At 43.9% G+C, this 22,732-nt stretch overlaps 2 protein-coding genes across 4 annotated transcripts in view; both read left to right on the forward strand.

Moving 5' to 3' along the window:
* Positions 1-11,886, forward strand: part of LOC121602443 (atrial natriuretic peptide receptor 3) — a 52,903-nt gene extending 41,017 nt beyond the window's left edge. Inside the window, exon 6 of one of the 2 annotated variants that reach the window (XM_041931224.1) lies at positions 11,807-11,886. In XM_041931224.1, the coding sequence (XP_041787158.1) occupies positions 11,807-11,811 (5 nt within the window). In that variant the 3' untranslated portion in view covers positions 11,812-11,886. The remainder of the gene's footprint in view (positions 1-11,806) is intronic. The other variant, XM_041931208.1, reaches the window with a different exon arrangement.
* A 507-nt stretch (positions 11,887-12,393) lies between these two features.
* The window catches only part of LOC121602402 (atrial natriuretic peptide receptor 1), a 37,593-nt gene continuing 27,254 nt past the window's right edge, over positions 12,394-22,732 (forward strand). For both annotated transcript variants that reach the window (XM_041931177.1, XM_041931180.1), the window contains exons 1-2: positions 12,394-13,102; positions 17,090-17,488. In XM_041931177.1, the coding sequence (XP_041787111.1) occupies positions 12,394-13,102; positions 17,090-17,488 (1,108 nt within the window). The remainder of the gene's footprint in view (positions 13,103-17,089; positions 17,489-22,732) is intronic.

The raw sequence follows: 22,732 nt of genomic DNA on the forward strand, positions 1-22,732 counted from the left end.
TTGTTGGTTTAATTAAAAGCATCCATGGGCGGCACACACCACAACAGTGCGTCGAATGGTAGTTGGTGGAAATGGAAAGCAAGCGAACAAAATAACCATGGAACAAAATTAAACAAGCTGCTGAAAGGGTAGCTGTGCCCTGGTGCTGCATTTTCCCAAGAGAACGCGAATGGTCAGGGAAAGCTTGTAGCGCGATTTTCTGTTTCACTTCTACTGTTCTTACATCCATGCCCATCCAAAACTACATCTACCAAGACAAATCATTTCAGCAAGTTTCGGAGCCGCTGCTTACACTCTGATGGTAATGGGTAGTGCTAGGGAAAAGGGTAGTAACCATAAAATGATGCACCAGGGAGGGAGGAAGCTCTAACGACGTAATCCAATACTGTCATCCATCACACCGAACGATCGTTCGCCCTTTTCACAGCTTCATTCGATCTGCAGAGGAAGTGGAACGTTATTAATGTGTTTGTGTATGGCTGTGCAAGCGGTACGAAAAGATGCATCGACCGAAATGCATCGCTGTCTATGGAAGAATCAATTATGAACTACTACTACTACTACTAGAACCTGGAAGCACTAGAAGCACTCCTGCACGTGGCAGAGAGTTGTGAAACTGGTTGTGTGAGCAATGTATTGTTCCCTCACCTTTTACAACATGCAGTCGCAGCGTGTGATAGAGTTGCAAGGAATTGTTCATATGATTCATTTCTTAGTATGGAATATTAATTACTTCTTGGTGTTGTGATTTATCTACTTGTTTGCTGCTCTTCCGATTAAAACATCAATCTGAGTACGGGCTATTAGTTTTTATAGGTTCATTTAGATAATGCGAAACAATATCTCACCGTTTTCTAGATACCTATTCATCGCCGATTTTATAACAAATACTTTTGCTTGAGGGGGCAATGTATTGCTGACATACGAATGAATCAAAAACGGTTGGACTACTTTTTTATTACACTTCACAATCTTACCGATTATTGTATTATGTATGGCTTAGTTGGCAAATAATGTAACACCAAAAAGATTCATATTTTTGCTGTCCAATGTACCGCGTTCGCTGTCACCTTTTCTGCTGCCTCTCCTACACGCCAAATACATTAATTATCCGTACGTCAAAATTCAGCAAAAATAAATATCATCCCTCAACCGACCCATTTGCTAGTTGCTGCTAATTATTCTCCGTGGAATTCCACCCATCCATGCTCACTTCACAGCGGCAGCTCGCTAAGATAAAGCAGACCCTTGAGAGTAGATGGGAAGAGAAAGAAGCGAGGTCTCTAACATTTGTTCCTAATGAATTTTTCATCATTCTTCCTTGCGAGGCTCATCGTTCTACGTTTTTTTGCTTGTAACCGCCGATGGCAGTTTTGTGGTGTTTGTCCTTTGCGCTTTAATTTATTACACTTTTCGTACGAAAGGATGTGACCAACATTACAATCTGGTGGGGCAAATTGGTGCAACGTTATAAAAATGTATGATGCTATGTGCGCGACACAGCAGCCAAAAAAAAAAGGATTTTCCTTCCATTTCTTCTTTCATTCACACGAACAGTTGCTTGCGATGGTGCAGCTTACACAAACATAAAGCACTGTGAACGTCGGTTTCCCTTCAACTTGACCGCTGCACGTCTTCCAGGTCGTCCAATTTAGTGCTTCCCCTTTCCCCACTGTTCCCGGTCTAATATCGACCATAGAAATTTGATCGTACTCGACGATCGACACATTGCCATGAAGTGCAGGCAATTAGATATTTGGCCGAGAAAATTGCTCGATTATAAATAAACACACCCGATTTCCAACCGATTCCGATGGTTGCGAGTAAAACCGTCTCGTTCTGGTTTGGTGGTTGGTTTTTGTGAGTTATTTTGAAGGTTTTTTTTTCTCTTTGTACCCGTAAACCCGTCTGGATGGGTGGAACTGCCCGAATCGACGTTGGTTGACCGAATCGACGTTGGTTGACCGAATCGACGTATCAATTAGTACTCGGACGATTTCAGTTGTTTATTCAATCATTGACATTTTTTGGCTGCGTTTTCATGTTGGTTTTTAATTTACTTTATTTAAATTTACATTATTAGGACTTTGGCCTTATTCTCCACGTTTTCATGCTATTTTCAGTTATAAAATTCGCTTAACATGTGCCTTTTCTAAAACATTCTTTACCGTACTATCTATTTATGCTTATTATTATATTTGAATAAGCAACCTTTCTAACTTACTCCATCTGTTAACTAGCTTCTTCACGCGCCTACCAGTCAATTATCGTCAATCGGTGCTAATTAAAATCAATTCACAAACAATACGCAAACCGGACAGGTGGACATAATCTGCGAGCATAAATCGTGCATAATTAATTGTCCATAATTAACACAAGCTTCATCGGCCCATAACAACATTGTACCATCATCGTCACGATTAGCATCGAGATAGATGCGCATCCGACGGTATCCACAGGCACAGGGCAACACCGTCGCATTGCATTTGCATTTGCGCGTATAACCGTTGCGCCCTTTCCACGTGTCAGCACGTTCAAATTCGTTCCGGTCCATTGCACCTGCCACAACCTGCCGGACATACATGTGTGATGCTCATTGACATGGGTGCACGACGACGACTAATGTGTGCGTGTGTATGACGACTAGTAGACGATTTGTTACAATATATTGCTTCTTTTTTGCCAAGCGTTCATCCGCCTACCTTCGCGATCCCCTATGCTCAACGAGCGAACAAATTAAATTGTTCACCGGACACATAAAGGTATGGGCAAAAGGCTTTCATTCAGCCGCTTCTCCCCTCGCTCTCTCTCTCTCTCTCTCTCTCTCTCTCTCTCTCTCTCTCTCTCTCTCTCTCTCGATTGCATCGATATGTGACTCGATAAATTGCATTTGTTTCTTCTTTTTTTGCCACCCCGCAATGCATGCGCCGGAACATGGAACGTGTCGGGCAAAACGGCTGGTGATTTATTGACAGATACTTCTGCGGTAAACACAATCGACGTTACGGGAGCTAAGCAAAGCCCTGGTACCACCTCGCATGGGCAGCTACATTGTTGCGCTACTAAAAGGCAGGCGAGAAAACGGCGAGAACCATCTGACAGATTGATGCATGTTCATTGAGTTTGATCGACTGTGCGATTGCATGGGGTTATGATTATTGTCCCCATTCATCATCGGGGCTGGGGCTTAGTCCGGGAGCGAGCTGGTGTGGTGTAACTCGCGCACGACTTTAATAACATGGAGTAAAGAATTCACTGCTAAATGCTTGTTCGTGTAGACAAATCAACGACAAATAGAGATTGTAAGATTTATGCCACTACGGGGCAATATTTCAATCCACCGTCTCCTTTCAATTCAAGATGAAATCTCACCTTTCATTACGAACCGACCCGACAGCAAGCTGCTAATGCACTGCCTGCAATGTCGTGGTGTGGTTAGCACAATGCTTAATGTTCTTTCCTGGTACCGTTTTACAGTGGAAATAATGTTGCTGAGCAGGAGGAAAAAACCGACCTATGCTGTGCGGCTTACCGCAGATACGGTCGCCTCTTTTCGTTTTGCTAAAAAGAAGATCCGCCCGCGATGTTGTACTGTGCCCTCGCTTTTGATGTTGAGGAATAATACCGGGAATCTTCGGGCGTGCAATTAGTTCACAGCGGCGGAAAAGTCATCGCCTTGGGATTGAGTTATATTTTCACTGCAGAAAGAAACATCCGGATTGTTCGGTTCTTTCTTTTTTTTCACTCCTGCCATTTCCTTCCTTCAAATGATTTCTCATTTTTCTGCAGAAATCTTTCTGAGAACTGTCGAGCAAAACACGCTCCTACCGAACAGCAATCCTAATTCTCGGCGTAATTTTAGCTATTTAATTTACATCATAATTAATGACGATTACAGGGAGGTGAGAGTTCATCGAACCGCCCGTCACAGGCACAGCCCTCCTCCATTCCGAGCGGTGAGATGAAAGCAATTTCGATCAAACCCCTGTCCGGCTGCACTGAACTCCTTTCTCTATATATTTAATATCCTGTCGGTGTTCAAGCGGGTTGGGCATAATTTTCACGCCCCGCCATCAAAGTGAAATCATTTTCAAAAGGATTCAATCGAAATGCTAGTTTGAGCTGGAAGTGGATTAATATGCTTTTCCAATCGTCCAGTGCCGAGCAATGGCATGGCTTGCATTGACTTTCTGTCCATGTTATGTTCTCTCCACATCACGTGACATGCAAAGGGGTGAGATTTCACTCGGAACGTTTCAAGGAATGCATCTTCCTTGAACGGAGGACGGAGTAAATGTAGCGGAAAAATCGAACCTCCGAGCTTCACATTCAATCTCGTCTCGCCGGGCGCATTGGAATGCATTACGGTTGGTTGTGCTGACGGTTCCATCTGGTGGAGACGGTGTATTTCATCTCGCCACCATCCCATAATGCCGAAGAGGTAAGGTATTGTATGTGCCGAGGTATGTTGCTTCACGACACCTATTCCAGAGCGAGAAATGCCTGACACATTTCGTCGTGCGTGCATTGGTTTGAAATTTGTAATACAAATGTTCGTCCCGTTCTCAGTTTCGATGCATTAAAGATGTAAAAACTGCTTTGATTCACGTTTATTTTCATTTAAACATTGAAGTGGTTTCGCGAACTCCTTTTCACACTTCACATAACACGAATAACGCTAATTGACAACACCCAGAAAGTGCCGAATAAATGGTTTTGAGAAACGGTTTTGAGCGATGATGGGTGCTTTTGGTACGGCTTTCACTATTAACGCGTTGACTATGTGTGCTCATCATTAAATTTCGCAACTCCTCGTCTCCTACATACACATACACAAAGGGGTTTCGCCCATTTGCTTAGCCATTTGCATGCCACCCGTATACACAGTGCAGCTGTCTAAACAGTGTGTGCTCGGTATTTAAACGTTGTCCGTCACGTGCTTCCAAGCGGTTCAATGTAAATGTTTTCTCGCGCACACTGCCAAGGAAACGTACGCGACAAGCGAAAAGTAAGGCGCGAGTTCCGGGACCGGTACGCACAGAACGGGACAGGGGGAGATAGAATGAAGACCGGTACCCAAAAGCACCGCCGCAAATAGGCACTCGAAGACGTTTTGAGATGTAGCCATCAGAAGCAGCAGAAGCAACATCAACAAGCGGCGACCAGAAGTACATAAACGAAATCCTCATAAACTGTTCTCCAGAAGAGACGCAGCGCCTTGAGAAGATTACCACCCCTCGGTAGTGTTGGTGGTTGCAAAAGTTTTATGACCCTCGCTAAAAGGCTGGCCCATCAGTGGCGAAACACATCATGCTGAGCTTAAACCATATTGGCAGGATTTGGCCCGGCCCGGCTTACACACATTGTCTCTAGCGCGGAGGTGGTCTTACGACGGAAGATGGGAACTTTATGGAAATTTCCTTGGACGGTATCGCTGTCCAGCCTGGCGACGGCTCTGCTAAAACACCCGAACGAACAACTCAAACGAACTAAAGACTTTGCGCACTAAGGACGGCAACAGACGGCATCAGCAAACCCCGTTTGGGGTGGGGAATTGTTTTACTCGTGTACTTTGGGGAAGATTTTAAAGCACTACAACGCGCCAACGAAACATTGATTGTTCTGATGTACTGAATGGATTTCACTTCAAATTAAGTGTATCGGAAACATAACCAAAGATGTCGTACTAAATTAGTCATTATTCGAGATGGCAATGAACTGATTATTATCCTCGATAAAGTTTCTTTCATTCTTGATCGATACACATGTTGAGATACTTACAAATATCTAATCAATTTCTAAAAATACTTTTTCCCGACTTCTTGGGAAGATGTTTTTTTTTTGTTAGATTATCTGATAACACTTTCTGTAAACCTCTGTTTGGTTTGTGATAAATGTTTCGTGCTTCATGTTACTTTTCCTATTATTTATTCATCTCACAAGGCGCACGAAATTCATCGTTAACATCTTCGTTTTTGCAATTTTATAGACCTCTCTCAACAGCGATCTTTTTGTGACCGGGCATCTTATCTTTTTTGCCGTATTTTCGGTTTTCATGTCCTCGGCATCAAACAGCCCACTGTAAGTGTAGAGTGTTGCGTTTACAGCGCCCAACAAATTGCCAACGTGCAGATTGTGTCCCATGACCGACGCTAACGAACGGAATGAAATGACGATGGTAAAGACTGACGAGTGTGACTAACAGAGAGATACACTCACACACACAGAAAATAAAAAAAAGAAAAAAAAGAGCCACACGTAAGGCATCCAGAGTCGTTAGGGAATCCGGCCCCGAAGCGGTACTATTTCGCGCGATCACAGTCATGTTCTGGTGCGACATTTACATAAACGCGTGCCACTCATTTCAGACCGTAAGCGACAATCGTGCTGAAGGGACCGCGTGAAAACGCCCCGGCACACGTGGGACCGGACATGGGGGGGCGAGTGGGTGCAGGTTTGTAATGCAGTACGGTGGATGAAACCTGCCTGGTCGTGCCCCCACCCATCCACCGTGGGACACGGTTGATTGAAGCAACTGCAACTGATGATTATTAAATTTACACATTCCACACGGGGCGGACGGTCGGGCGTACGGCGGCCTGCACACACGCAGCAAACAGTTAATTAAATCGCTTAGGAAAATACGCGAGCACCATCCCAGGAACACGCTCGCGATGGTAATTGTTGTCCACTTTGTGCGAAAGCGTACCAACGAATCGTCCGTAGGCTCTGCGGATTAAATGCCAAAAATGATACAATAACAGCACAGCCAAACAACGTTTCTCACGGCTCAGTTACGGCTGGTGCGTTAATTAGCCAATTTTTAGCGATCGTGATCATCACCTCCCCGCGGGGCCTGATCGTGCAGTGTAGACAGAGGAAGGATTGGTTTCACCTTCCTAGTCTTTGTTTTATTCTACATGGACAGAAGGTATAACTGAAGGATGCTTTATTCTTCCACAAAACGACCCGGCAGGATGATACATCTCTGGCCAGTTTTGTAAATTTGTGTAAATTTTATGCAAACTACGGTGAGAAGCTGTGCTAAAAATAATGTCCCACTGGTTGCGTATTTTTAAAACTAACAAAGTCTAAAGTTTCTATTCAAACTTGCTTTTATCTGTGGTTTCACAAACCACGGACGATCTTATCTTTCAATGCAAATTAATACAATACTTAACAAGGGGAACTAAAAATAGCCAAAAATACGCAACATATTTTAAACCAATTCGAACCAACGATCGTTTGTGCCGTGCTGGGTTTCTGCTATTTAATGAGAGGTACTCCTATTAAAAACTAATGCAAAACGAATTTAATGAGTTAAATCACTTGGTCGGGGTGCTGGTGCTCCACTAAAGCTTTCAACGAATCAATTAAATTATAAATGAATTTAAACATCATAATCGCTTCATTTTCCTCTACCCCCAAAAGGCCAAACAAAAAAAATCAATTATCGAGCACATAATTTATCCTAATGGTTTTTATTACTTCACCGTCGGACCCATTCGCGCCGTTCCGGAAGATCCGAGCGACTTTCCTACCACCGCGCAGCTTGTTTGCGAATCTTCAACCGCAGCTTGTCCTACCTGACCATTATGCCACAATAGCATCGAAAACAAAGCACCAGATAAATGTCAGCGGTTCACGGGTGGTGACATCCGTGTGGGTCCTGTGGCCGCCCGACAGCGTACACCTTCGTCCGGATTGGTTGCGCTGATGCGTTATTCATCAGCTCTCCATCATCGGGGGCTATTTTTTTGTGTTGTTTTGGTTTTTGCAAACTTGTTTTCCCTATTAATAGTGTCTCTAGATGCCAATTTATAGCTCCAGTTCCGTGCAATAGAAACCGGCATGTACGCACGGAAGAGTGGCGATATGGCTGGCACTGACGATAGGGCCAAGCATGCAATTCTTCAAATCGGCGGTGGTTCGTTTGTTCGCGGTGAGCGAAAACGGCTCCTCGGTGCCATTTGCGGTGTCCGTTCGTACCGCTCCGATAAGATCGGTCGTCCACGTCCACTCGTGCACCGGTGTCAAAGGCGATCGGTGGGACGAGAGACGCGAAACGTTACATAGGTGAACGCAGATTATCGCGGTCATTAGTATGCTGATTTTCGGATGGACTTGCACGGCCGAAGGTGGAAGTTTTGTTGGCGAGGTAGTGCGACAACTTTTGTTTTTGCTCGCTGCCACGACCATCATATGGTTTTGTGGAAGATCAGTCGCACAGACATAAGCACACACACACACAACCGTACCGGTGGTTTGGTGCTTCGTACCTCCGAAAGCCGACCCGGTGCGAACGATGTTATCTGATGGGTCAACTTTGTCTCTTCGGACCGTCGCGTTGGACCATGATTAATTTGGAAAACAAATATTTCGTCTGTCTACCACCCATACAGCCCAGCCTAAACACAGACAGCAGATAATGCTCGAAGTTTCAATGACTGTTTTCCTATAACATTCAACGGAAAGTGAAACCAAGATCGTTCTGTGCAAATTTCTGTGTCAAATTATGGATGCGCTCTATAAAGGGCAAACGCTTTCGTTTTTATGTCAAGAATGTTTGAATATATGTGTGTGTTTGCTTTTTTATAGGGTTTTTAAGGTTGCATGTGTCGCTCACTCTGCTACCATTCGGGAACCAACACATTCACGGCAGACGGTTGCACAAGAGCGCCACAACAGGATATTCCTGTTTGAATCGGTCGGACACGAACCGAACGAACATTGGGGAGGCAAGAGAGTTTTATCCTCCAAATGCAAATGAATGAAGAAATTAAAAATAAATAAATCTCCTATGATTCGACAGAATGGTTCAAAATGCTGAAATGTATTATTTGCCCAGACATCAGAGTTGACATAATTGAAGATTAATTTTTTTACCTTTTATTACAACTTTTAATCACTATTCACATTGGTACGCTGAACCACTCGAATACGCTGCAAAATAAAAGCAGATAGCATACATTTAATCAACAAAACGCATCTCCTTGAATTTATTCACTGCAAAGGGTTAAAAAGCAAAAGTCCTCAGCCGAAGTGATTAAAACTAAACCTCTTAACGGCTGTGGACGGGACAAAAAATACTGCTAAAGTTTAATTGTATGCTGCAACAGACTTGTCCCCGAAACTTGTTTTAAAATAATAATAAAAGCTACGCAAAAATAATACAGTAACCACACTGTCTTTCACCCAATGCAATAGACATAAAGAGCTGGAGGTCATTTTTGCATATGAAAAACAAACCTCTAAATAAATATAAAATTCTCAACACAGGCAAAAAACAAACCTCGTGTTGCTGCCTGCGAATCATTTTAACCTTTTTGAGATCGTAAAATACAAAACAGTCACACACTGCTGGATCATTCCGAATCTATAATAAAGTGTGGAATTTTCAAAGTGTCGCTTTGGTGTGCAGAAAAAAGACGCTTTCGTTGCAGTGTCTAAATAATAATAACAAAAAAAAAATGCAACAAGAAAAATGAGCAGCATAGGAATGGCCAGATTTGCCATTCGTTTAATTTCTTTGGTGCCCTTTAGCTTTTTATTGGCAGCAGTGTTGGCGCGGTGCCAACAGACAATGAGATGAGATGCATTTTATTCAAAAAGCTTCTTTAATTGGATGACATCGGAAAGCACTACCAAATATGAGGTCACTTTTGCTAAAATATGAGCATTCGTTACCTTCAAACACCAAAGATGCCGAGCTGTAGTAATATATTGGAAACTGATATCTTTTTAACCAAGATTTGGGTTTTAATTTAGTAGACATTCGCAAATAAAATCTAAATCAGCATGTTTTCTGCGCACAAAAAATGCCTTCAAACAGTTTTTTCGTACAAAAAATGTATTACTTTTTAGGAAATTTTTGGGTCCATTATTTAGAAAAGAAAGGATTCCCACGAAGTAAAAGGATTGAATCATAGCACACAAAAACAGCATTCGATTGAGTGTTTCTGATTGATGGACATCATTATTCAGTGCACACCAACTCATCGAATGACAAAAACGCCATAAAAAACGCAAAAAGGTACCCATTTGCTGGCATGGTCATTTGAGAGGTAATAGTGAAAAAATAGAATGGGAAAAATACTTTTACTAAGACTATTTTCTGATAAATGAGGTCGAATGAAAATGTTTCTTGAAACATTCTTTTGACAGCCTCTCGCTTGATTAAATCTTGGATCATGTTTTGGCCTCTGCTGATGCTGCTGCTACTGCTATAGAACGAACGCTTAAACTTAATTCGCTGCGACGTCGCTTTACTTGAGCCATTAATTAAAAATGCCTAAAATAATTGAACATACTTTCGATCGGTTTAATGGAATGGAATTGTTTTCGAAAAGAAGGATCGAATTCTTTCCGGTTTCGGTTTCCTGGCGTCTTTAGTAATTATTCCTTGCATTACAAAAGCCTCAACATTATGTTAAATTCTCCTAACAAAGTACCACCCCGCTGTGAATATTCATCGTTTCCCATACAAATCAACTCACTTACCAGGTTGAGTAATCGAGTAAATTTTAAAATCCTCCAACCTGCACTCAGGTGAAACCTAAAAAAAAAGAAGCGGCAGCGAACCGAAATTCAAAACAAAACATCAAAAAGCACACACGCACACACATAATTGCCATCAGCATTAGGCACGGCGAAAGGGACACAGCAGCCGCCGTAACAGCGGGTTGACTGGCTGGTGGCTGCTGCTGGCGAACGGTTTCAATTAAGCAACTGTCGTTTGCAAATGAGTGGTTCGCACGCCGGTTTCATTTTTTTTTTTTTTTGTGTAATTTTTCAACGGATCAAGTTTACGATAAAACCGTACTTTGTGACCTCGCATCGCCTGTTGCTGGCGAAGCAATCAGTCAAAGTGTTACGAAATTGTTTTCACCTCTCATCATGAAATTGTGCTGGTGAGGCAGCCACCTGCTATTCATGCCAGAAGTTTGGCACAAATTGGTTTAAAGCAAGAGGGAAAGTGACGAGCAGCGCTGTGAATGAAGGATTGTTTCATCTCAGCGTTGCTCTCTAGCTGATCTATTGATGAGACCTTACGATGCGATTGACAGCTCTTTTCTGGTCCGGAGGCTTTTTTAAGGTTTCCAGATTTGCACACAAAAATAGACCTATTTTAAATGAGCAGCATAATAATGCAACACCATTTGACATTTTCAGTTGTAATTAATAGCATTTTAAAGGACGTTTTGAAATGGTTAATGATACCACAAATTAATTGGGATTTTAGAATACATTTTTTCAGCGAACCTTACCCTATCATGACCACTATAGAAGGTCTCGTCATTATTTATCTCATGAGACCAATGCTTTATCGATCGTTTATCTTGTGGCTCGTGTTCAATCAACCACTCGAAATACCGCCAAATTCCAACTAAACACAACTGCGTTTTAATATTCATTATCGCTCAGAGACGTCCCTCGTTGGTTGTTAGGGTGAAGTGAAAGCTTTCCCCCACAAATGTATCCTCTTCTTAGTATAGAGTGTCAACACCAGTACTCTCTCACCCATCCCTCGCGCCTAACCCACGCTGTGCCGTTTGATAAGTGCTTCAGACGGCCAACTTCCCCACGCGTAGCTGTGTTACGCGACAACGTTCGCGCGTGTACAACACAGCTTTTGAATGGTAAAACGACGTCGATTAAAATGAAAAAAAAAGCAAAAACACATCTACTAAAGCAACCCGCCATAACATCACCGAACCATAACCGATCGTAAAATTCGATAGTCCATTTCGGTGCGCCGGCATGGGCGCGAACCACCATTCCATAATCGTATTATTTCTCTGCCCAGGATAGGAGTATATCGAGCATCAGCGCATCACACCGGAGGAGCGAAGCGGTGAAAACGTCACGCAAATGTTAATGACAGGCTGGTGATATCAGAACAGCTTCTCCCCCCCTTTGCTCCAGGCTGACAAGCGCCGAAAAGGGTTGAAATAGATCGCGAAGCAGATGTCTGGTCGTGGTGAATCAGTGAAGCGTACAGTATAAACAGCTCGCCGTTGCCAAGTGCAAAACATCCGGGAGTGTGCAGTGGTAGTGTTGTACCGTGTTCTCGAGCGCGGCGAATTGGTTCGATACTGTGAGTAGTGTAAAAAAAATAAAGGGCGGAAAAAAGTTTTTACCCACCAACCGTAATGGTGCGGTCATATCGATGTAAATAATAATGAGGTTTTGATAAATGTGTGTGCAATGTGTCACTGTGGTGTGTTTGTAAGTGATACTGGGTGGATGGTGTGACCACAAAGTGGGAAAGTGTGTGTGTGTAAGTGTTTGAGCGCAAAGAAGAAAAAAGGTGGTAATCAGTTCCTACGCCACCACCCCAGAACCCCGTGACGATGATGGTGTGCGGTTAATTTTACCGGTAATGCCGTGTGGATGGTGCAGCCGTGTGAAACCGTGCGTGTGTGTACAAAGCATAAATCGGTAGTGTGCGGTGTAGTGTGTATCCTCACCACTAGCATGTCGGCCCGTGCGAACGATGATTGGGGCCGTGCTGTGGTGCGGTGTTGTCTGACACTATTGCTCTACGTACTCGCTTCATCCGTCCCGGGACATGAACGGACATCGCTCGTGTACGGATCGATCGACAGCGGTGCAGTGGCGGCGCAGATTGCAACGCACAATACCACCAACTATCATCTGCTCTCTAGTGATAATGGCAGTAATAGTAGTCACCCGAGTGATCCGTCACCATTGGCAGCTGTCACTGTGACAGCACCAAGGGATGGCACCCATTTTGCGAACCGATCATCACGTAACACTGTCGGCGAGGCTCCGTACGACGATGGCTGCGATCATGTACGAGCAAATGCTGGCGTTGTGAATCAACACCCCAGAATCGCCGACGATACGCAGGGTAACTACGTCAAGTTTGCCATACTGCTGCCGAAAAAGCCGAGCAAAAACCGTGACATACGCATCCTGTCCACGGTGCTACCGGTTATCGAGATGGCCACGCGCGTGGTGACGGCTCCCGGTGGCTTACTACAGAACTTGCGCATCGAAATCGACTACCGGGATACGCAGTGTTCGTCGACGTACGGTGCACTAGGAGCGTTCGATATATTTCTCAAGCGTAAACCAGGTGATGTTAACGTGTGTCGCTTTAAGGGTTTCCTGTGACCCGTGCGCCCCGTGGCGCTTTATTGTTTGACGGAACGTGGATGATAGCAACGGAAGTTCAGGAATCAAATCGAATGGGAATGGACTGGGATGAACGCTTGGTTATGAATCGTAGCGTCCTTTCAGAGTAATTAAAATGACTTCCAATTGCCTTGAGGGATTTCGTGCGGCATATGATTCTTAATGTGACCGTATCTTAACAAAGGAAGTCTAATTGGTTCTCTCTACCTTTCAAATAATCTCTTTATCCTGGAGCATTAATTTAATGATCTAGCTAGAGACGAATGGTAGTATAATAAGCATGTAATCGTCTCACCTCAGCTTGGAAATCTCCGATAGGGCCCACACCAAATATTTCTACTCGCGTCCTGCTGATAGTCGACATGAACCACCAGAGATACCCGAGGGAAAGGCATTATGTTTGTTAAACAACTTCCTACTCTGTCGTCGTATTCTGCTCATGACAAACCAACCGATTGTGAACGGCTCGGCCACACACCAGAGAAGCAATAATAAGTCAACCACCGTTAACGGGGAAGCCATTGTACGTTGATTAATGCGGCATAATTTAAATCAGACATTATTCTAAAATTAACATATCAATCGAAAATCATACCGACTCTGCCCGTACGCTGTGTCCACCGTAGCCACTGTGTTGTTTTGGTTTATGTGCGGCAGTATCTTGTAAGCCACCTAATCTACAACATCACAAATCTATCGTCCAAATAGCACAAATTGAAGCAAAACTTGACAGCCACCGCTTCTAGGCATATTATTCGCTCGGCAAAACGGTTTGACAATTGATTTGCAATAAATCAAACGTTCGGCTCCGCTTGACAGATCTCAGCGACTTGTTTCTGATCATTTGGAATGTTTTGTTTTGTTTTTGTTTTTTGCTTCTCCCCTTTCCACTGCGCTTTGATGGATCATGCCCGTAAGGTGCTGCCTGGCTTGAGATTTGGAGAATGGGCGAGCTCTCCGAGACGAGTTCCCCACGCCCCAGGAAGGGCGCGTGCAGCAACATGGCCGGTGATTTGTCAGCAAACCCTCCAAAAATCCCTTTCTGACAAATAGCTTCGCCGTTTTTTGAGGGGCGGCTCAAATGACCTTCAATCATTTCGGGGGCAGATTTTCGTTTTCCCTACTCCAAGGCTGTTCAATTTATTATGGCCAATGTTGGAGTGTGGTAGAATTTGCTCGTGCATGAACTTAGTTCGCTTCTTTAATAAAAGCGGCTCGTATAGCAGAGGACCCAATTTTAAGGTACTCCACATTTGAGTTCACCTAATTTATGACACCTTAGTATATTGAACATTCTCGCGGAGTGTATCGATATGTTGTTAACGCGGTCATAATAATAATGTCCCCTTTCCACCAGTTTCCTCTGCTTGTCAGATATTCGTAGGTTTTATTTTTATTCCCAACACGCGACCTCATCGGAAAACACACACCCACACACCTGCCAGACCCTGGTCTCGGCCAGCGGACGGCACACAACGCAGCTCAGCTGTTGCGCAGACTGGTGGTGACCCTCGTTCGCCTCGCCGGCAACATCCAAACAACATCGCAACGGTTTGGATGCGCCCCAACACCGCACACTGGCAACCAGATTTCCAACCAAAAAAACAAAAATTCCTTCCCTCTCTCCCACCTGGTACCGGTCGGGTTAAAGGAACCACCGTCTCTTAAAACGGACACAACAGGTCGTGCACCGAGCGCGCTCGTGGTGGCGACATGCTCCGTGTACTGCCTGCCTGCCAGCGTTGCGTCTCGAGGGTGGCGAAAGTGAAAGGTGACAGACGGCCGGAAGGTTAAGTTACGAAAGGCCAACTCGCATGAATCTGAACCTTTTGATATGGTGTTGCTTTCTTTCCTTTGCTCTCTTTCTTGCTCTTGCGTACAAACCCATTTGCTCGGTTGTAGATATTTGAAGACATTTCCATGACGCGGAATTTGGTCCAGCTTTTCTGAAGGCCCCTTCGCAGCAACGCTTTGTAACATTAATAATCTTTCTTTTGCTACTTTCCTACACTTTAACTCTGCATCTTCTGGCACGGAAGCGATAGTAGTTTTAATTGATGCCGAAGAGAAAAAAGAACCCGCACTGAGGTTCCATTAATTTCAATAGCTCCATAGCTCAACTTAATTACCCACCAGAGAGATTCAGAATTGGCAGTGTAATTGAACGGCTTCAAATCGCGCTAACAAGCGGTCCGTTTTTTTCCGGTAGCAAAAATTGTCAACTGCCCTTACTTTTACTTTCTTCCCACACACAGGCACACACTCACACCGTTACACGCACGAGCAGAAGATAAGAAACCACTTGCGAAAGTGAACTTCCCTTGGCCTTTTAGCCATCGCTTCACGGACTCTGCATGTACACAAGCAGGCAGCACAAGCAAGAATCTGAGTGCGGTGCAAGTCGTTACTTTGTAGAAAGGATGCTTGTGGCACTTGTGTCGTTTTGTGTGTGTGTTTTTTTTTTCCTCCATTCGATTCGTCTTGCTCCTCCTTTGCTTACGTTTTTTTAAAAGGTTACTCTCTTCCATGGTTCGTTAATTGGGCGATCCTTTTTCTGCCTTTCGCCCCTCCGTACGACGACCAGTAATAGCAAAGAACCAAACCAACTGTATCGTTTGCGGGGTTCCATCGTGTTTCCGTGTCGGTTTTCGAACGGTGGTAGATGTAGATTGCGATTCGGCTTTACTCCATTTCGGTGAAGATCGAGTGCAGCTACACACAGCTATTAGCTCTGCTTTGCCTTTGGTTACCGAATGGATGGAGAAGGAAAATGAGGCAGTAAATTAAAAGCTCGCATGAGTGTCCTTTCCCAAAAATAAGCAAACAAACAAACAAAAACCAAAAGAAACACTACTTACTTTCCACACTATCGCGAGAAGCGAGAAGGATACGCGATTGCACGCTCTGGAGTTCATCTTTGTGTGCCGTTGTGTTGTCCCTGGCTTTCGATGTCGGCTCAACGTCTGTACTTTCTCCACACTTTCACGTCCGATACAGACATTTACTTCCTTACCGGGAATACTGGCGGTGCATTCTCTTCACTTATCACGGACACCGTTCCACCACAAAAAAAAATCATTCTCTGAAGCAGTTGAAATAAATTACGTTACTCAACTAAGCGCCTAGTTGCTGTCATCACATAAATTCCACACTTTCTTAAGTCCAGTCTGTTGCCGACTGCCATCTTTGGGCTTTGGGTAATTGGGACGAACGGTCCCGTGGGACTGCCTGATGCCATGCGGCAGCGACAGATGCAGGTGGAAGGTGTCCTTCGGCTGGACCTTCCATTTACATGTCCACTTTGGTTCGTCCGTTTCGGGTTGTGCAGTTGAGCGGTGATGCTATCGCTATGCGCAAACCTCACGAACTTCTATGATAATCGGCTCAATTAAGGGCCTGGTTTTTAAATTGTCCCTTGGCACTGAATCGAATCTATTCTTGTCGCGCGATGAAAAATCGAAGGTGAACCCACACAATTTACGCGATCGTGCTATTTTTGTCCTATTTATGACCCATTCCTCGCGCGTCTCAGGGTCAACCCTGCTAGGCCAAACTGGAGGGACAGCGTGCTCTTTCTGAAAGCCCATGAAATTCCACCTCGGCACGATAATTTGCGATCGCTTGCATACGTAACGAGTGTGCAGAGTTAACCTTGACATGTAAGAGGAAGAGGGTGCAACGGAAGGGTGCTGGTGCTATTGATAATGTAGGTGTCCTTTCCCACCGTGGTGCGGTAATGTTGTTTATGCTACGGGTGTTTAAACTACGATTCGATTTGATTCCGAGAACTTCCCGTCCCGTTCTGTCACAGCCGCAGCGTTCAAAGCCAACATTTCTTCCCAAATCTCAACAACAACAACCTCTGTTCCATCCTACGCTCTTTCTTACACTTTGCCGAACAAAAACACACCCGCGGACAACCCTGCAGATGTGTTCTTTGGTCCGATCTGCGACTACGTGATTGCACCGATCGCCCGCTACAGCTCCGTCTGGGGCATCCCGCTAATCACGTCCGGTGGGCTGACCGAAGCGTTCACACTCAAAGCGCCCCACTATCGGACGCTGACGCGCATGATGGGCAACTACCACGCGTTCGGGCTGATGATGCGCGAAATTCACCGGCACTACAACTGGACGATCCAGGCGTACCTGTACCATGAGTTTGACGAAAAGTCCGGGCGCGGCTTCACCGACTGCTCGATGGCGATCACCTCCATCAACCGGGCGATCGGCGGCAACGAAACATCGTCCGGGACCTTCGACGAGGAGACGGCCAAGTATGCCGATTACCTTCGACTGCTGCGTAATATCAAGAAGCGGGCAAGAAGTAAGTATTGCAATTTCGTTCGTGTAGCAGTAAACGCTCTCGGTACATCCGCTGCCCAGGTGCGCGGTAGTAGTGCACCGGTGCCCTGGTTTTGATTGCTTTGTTTTCGGTTTTGTTTTCTTCTGTTCTGTTTTTTGTGCTTTTTGTTTTTTTTATGCGTGGATGATCTGTAGTTTGCATTAATAACCCACTGATCAGATGACCTTATCACACTTTCATCATCGTTCTTACAGCCTTGCTCCCTAAGCTGTCTCAAGGGTAGACACTGTTGGACGGTTGAATGGGACATTGTTGATTCTATTTGTAAAAAAAACAACGATCTCTTTCAGTAATTGCATTTTAAACATGTTACATGTGATATAGGTCTGTTGAACATTTGGACAATTGTTAACATTCTATCGCCCTAAACGTTCATGATGGAATGCATTCTTTGAATGAACTTGAATGATCCTTTCAAGTTATAAACTACAAGAAAGCGGTCCAATACGAATCGGGTCAGTTTCTTTTCGGGGGTAAAACAAGAAAAAACCAAATCGTGCCATTCGTGCAATGCTCTCACTACTGCAGTTCCTAAAAATGGAACTTAAATGCGCGAACGAAGAACCGCTGTTGCGGTTATACAGTTGTTTGGTTTGGTCCAACTCTACCACGCAGAAGTATTTTTACCTCAATTTTGTACTGAATAACCCTCTCTCACACACACACATACCCACCAATTTTCCACACTGCCTGTCTGTCCGGTAATTCCTTGGGTGTGGATTTCATTGCACCATGCTGCCAAAAACGTGCAAACTTGCCAAACATCGATGATCGATTTGGAAACGTTAGCCACAGTTTTGGATGACACAGTCGGCAACCAAATTGGTCGGCAGCGCCACCCTCCCCGAATTATCCTGCTTCGGTTAACTCAACGCGATAGACTAAAACCCTGGCACTAAACAAGTCGCGGGCATAATTTAAACGTGACTAATTGCTTGTGAAACATATGCACTACCCGACTATTCCGGAATGCCCATTGAGTTTGTATGTCACACATATTTATTAAAAAAAAAAACGAAATAAGGGCATATCTCTGGAGCTGGTGACTCATTGCATTAATTAAGATGTGATGTTATTGAATATAGTTTTAATTTTTTCGTCAGTTTTTCATATATATTTTTATAAAGATGTGTGGTGTATTAAACAAATATACATATCATATTACTTTAAATTAACAACTATAACAGACAACTCAAACATAAAAGCAATGGTATAACTAATGTCTAATTTTTGTTCAAGTCGCACCTTACCACGGCGTTAATGGAGTCCTTCAAGTCCTTCTGATGCAATTTAATTTCGCGTATTGTCTCAGTTTATATGGAATTCAGTCTCAACTTATATTTGAGTTGTCAAACGTTATCTTATCGATAAATTTAATTAAATTTAATTTTGCATTACCGATTATCTATTTTTGATGTTATCGGTGTTCGTATGGATTAAATGATCATCCAGGAGATCCTAGAATACTTCCCAGGATTGAAGAAACTTATTATCAAAGGAAAATCCGGACTCGATTCTTGTTATGTATGTCTTGATTGAAAATGTTTCTATGAAGTAAATTATATATTGATCATTCCGGGTTTCCAGCCTAGGTTTTCCGGGCAACAAACAACCCATGTGAGTGTTTTCGGGTTAGATCGGGTAAACGCAGTATTTTTGGTTGTTTCCATCTGCGTGTAGAGTTACATTTTATTACACTTGTCAGATATTAGTGCTTTCTTTGAAATCGCGAATATGTTGCATTTGCACTGTCTTGGGTTATGATACTGGCGTGGCTCCGCGCTATTTGGTTACGCTAGACCATTTTCTACATATTTTGGTTATTTTCTACTGTTCCTATTTGTGTCGCGATCTGTATAGCCAATATACTAATCACCATGTAACAGAAAAGCATAACACTGACAAAATCAATTTAGGTAAGGCAACTCACTTCCGCATCTCTCCTGTTTTATTTTTCTTTGCTTACATTTGCGTCACATTTCTTCTTAAGCTTGCCATGGACACTCGCATGATTGTACAGCGTACCTACTGCAGCTAATAGCTACATAAAGAGCATAGTATGTGCCATGGCTAACTTCCTACGGTATCTCCTACAGTACAAAAGGCGCATAGCTGCCATAGGAAAGCTTTTCGAAATCACTCAATCCATTCCAGCTCTTAAATGCGCCCGAGTGCTTCCTAAAGTCCCCTCTTTGTGGTGAAACTCTTCTACAATACGCATAAGTGCTTCCGTTCTTGCCAACGTGTGCCCTATCAATTTCAGATCCGTTCTTTATGACGCTTTATGACTTGTCAATGGGGTTTGCATTTATCATGAATGCGAAGGTCTGATCGGTTTCTGTGGCCACCCGGGTTTTGGGGACGATTGGCTTGATCGGTTTTATTTGCAACCGGTGTACATCGGTTCGCTGTTCCCCCGGTGCTGAGTGACAAAGAAACTAGGACGGTCCGAAGAATGTGTCCGAAGGCAAAGAGCTGCCTACAGTCGTCTCACAATCCGAGCCTTTCCCCCACTCAATCGTCAAAAGCCCCGGGAAAAGGGTGAAAATGATTTTATTTGCAAAGTCATCATCCTCATCCTCATCGCCACCAGCAGCTGTAGGCTTTTTCAGCTGACATCAGCAGCACGCAAAGTGGGTTGCGGAAAAGGCTACCACAGGCAAAAATTCAGCGCATGGGAAAACTCCTTTCCCTAGGAGCGTGGTGTACACATTATGAATTTCACCAAAGGATAATCGCTCATGCGCTTCATATCACTTATTCTCTTCCTCTACCGCTCGGTTCGAAAAGTCCCGAGTACGGGAACTTTTAGTGATTTATGGATTTACGATGGATTGTCTGTGGTTTATAGGCACTGGTAGGCTTGTTAATGGTTCGTTCATTGTTTTCTGAGCAGAGAGAGCAAGAGAGAGAAAGCGAGGAAGCTCCTTAACACGAGCCACCGATTTTGCATTTATGCACGAACAAAGTGTTGCTTGCTTTATGGGTGTGACATTTCATCACGTTCCATTTCGATTATGATCGATTATGGGTCAATAAACTGGATGGAATGGCACACTTTTAAACCATGGCAAACATTTCAATCCAGTACAGTGAACTTCGTTGTACTTTACCAATCAAACCGTAACCGTGTTTCGCTTTACCTTTTCAATATGTGTTTTTCCTTCTGTTGATCTCTGTTTATTTTACCTTTTTTTAATTTTTATCTCTTCATCATCTATCACTCATCTACATGCTCACTGATTCAGTCATTTTTTTCTACTTTTCTCCCATTTCGCCACGCTTACGCTCTCATTGCAGTTCATTTGTATCGTCGGGAATTGGTAGGTGCGTGCCTCATTCTTGAAACTTACACTCTACAAACAGCCGATTATTCAAGCACATACACTACGCATGGTCGAACGTTACAGCACATCCCACGGCTCGATTGTTGTTGATTGAATGTCGTTATTTATCAGCTTGCTCAAATAATTGCTTTTGCGTGAGATGTGTATTTATGCTTCTTTGATGATTAATTGCCAATATTTACCGCCCGTTAAATCATTCGTAATTGTTTAAGACGAGACATGATAGTGTAAAGCACCTCGTGGAACCATTTTCCATTGTCACCCGCTTTGATCTGTCTTTACACAAACACTTTCCACGATGCCTCTTCGCTCGTAACATTCTCCACTGTCTGCTAAATTAAATATCCTGTGAACGAACTTCGCAAACAGTGCGCCATTGAACCTGCTCAACTGCTCGATAAAAGTGTAAATTTTAATTACCGAAAAATTGAAATTGATAGTCTTAAAATGATTCCAGGTAACGGGAATTTAATCCGGCCGGCAAAGTTTCTTAGCAAAAAAGGGCAGTCAACAGCTTACTCCCTTTGCCCTGGGAGCCCATGGAGAATTTAGGGAATTATTTTTCGTAGCTACGTGTCCTCGTCGTCATTTGCCCCTCCACATTTTCCGCTGCTGTGTTCTATAATCCGGACGAAAACTTACCCTATCACTTTCGTTGTCCAGAAGCTTCCAGCTCTCACTGCCATCGCCGGTTGGGTGTTAAGTTGTGTCGTCCTGTTTTACGGATTAGTACATGGCTTATCCGTTGTCCCCGTTATCGTCTCTATTTGGAGGAAAAGTTGAAGCTATGGTAGCTTTGGGAATGTTCCCAAAGGCAGATTTCTTACAGCATCGCGCCTTACCCTACCCGCCAGCTGTCGCTAGGCAAGCAACTTTTCCGACGGAGAAAATTAATAACAAACTAGTGGGGCTTTTGGGAGGAGCTAACTAACGCCGCACAAACGGGAAGAATTTTGCAAGAAGGACATACTTTGCTTGGGGATAGTTTCTAGCCGTACGCTTCCGGGTTGTCGTTCGTTCGCTTTACTGTGAAAAATGTGAAGTCTTTTTTAGCTCTCTGATGCTTCCTACCGCGATAAAACGGCGGACAGAGCGTGAATGAATACGGACTTGGACGGGCTCTATTATTTACCCCTCCAGGGGAAGTGAACCTGTAAGACACTGTGGCAAACATTCCTTGCGACTATGCTTCATCGTGAAAGCGACAACCGGTCGAACGACGAGAACGGCTGGTACACCAAATCGGATGCAAGAAACAAACCAAACAAAAAACAACTAACAGAAAAATGGAACGATCTTTTTTTTTTGTTTTTTTGCTCCATCCTCCAACCTTTTCGTTTTATCCATTAAGCTGTGTTTTCTTTTGTTTTGCGTTTTCGCTCACTATTGTTAGCTTTTCATTATTGCCACCAGTGCAAACGGTACGCTCACGGATGCTTCCGGAATTTCGAACGGACCAACGAACCGGTGACACTATTTTTGCCGCTGCCTCGGTACGTGCCTTCCGTCAGCCGGAAACGGCCTGTCCGGGATGGATATAGATGCTGTTCAGAATGATTTGCCCGCAGAAAACACATCTTCTTCATCATCATAAACGCATCTTCTTCGCGCTAGAGCGAGCCACCTTCCGCCAGCTAGTGTGGCTGTACCGATCGCATGTAATAAAGGCAACAGAAACAAACACTTATTCCCTTCCCAAGAAAACTTGCCAAAATGAACCATGTCAACGTATCGATCGAACCTGTCACTCTGTTGAGACTGTGTGTCTCTTTGAAACTTTTTTGCGAAGTCGGGAATCTTGTGGTACATACATAGCAAAATTATATACACGAAAGATCGTGCACCTTACCTTAGCTTC

The sequence above is a fragment of the Anopheles merus genome, chromosome 2R (genome assembly GCF_017562075.2).
Source record: "Anopheles merus strain MAF chromosome 2R, AmerM5.1, whole genome shotgun sequence".
NCBI classification, from domain to species: domain Eukaryota; kingdom Metazoa; phylum Arthropoda; class Insecta; order Diptera; family Culicidae; genus Anopheles; species Anopheles merus.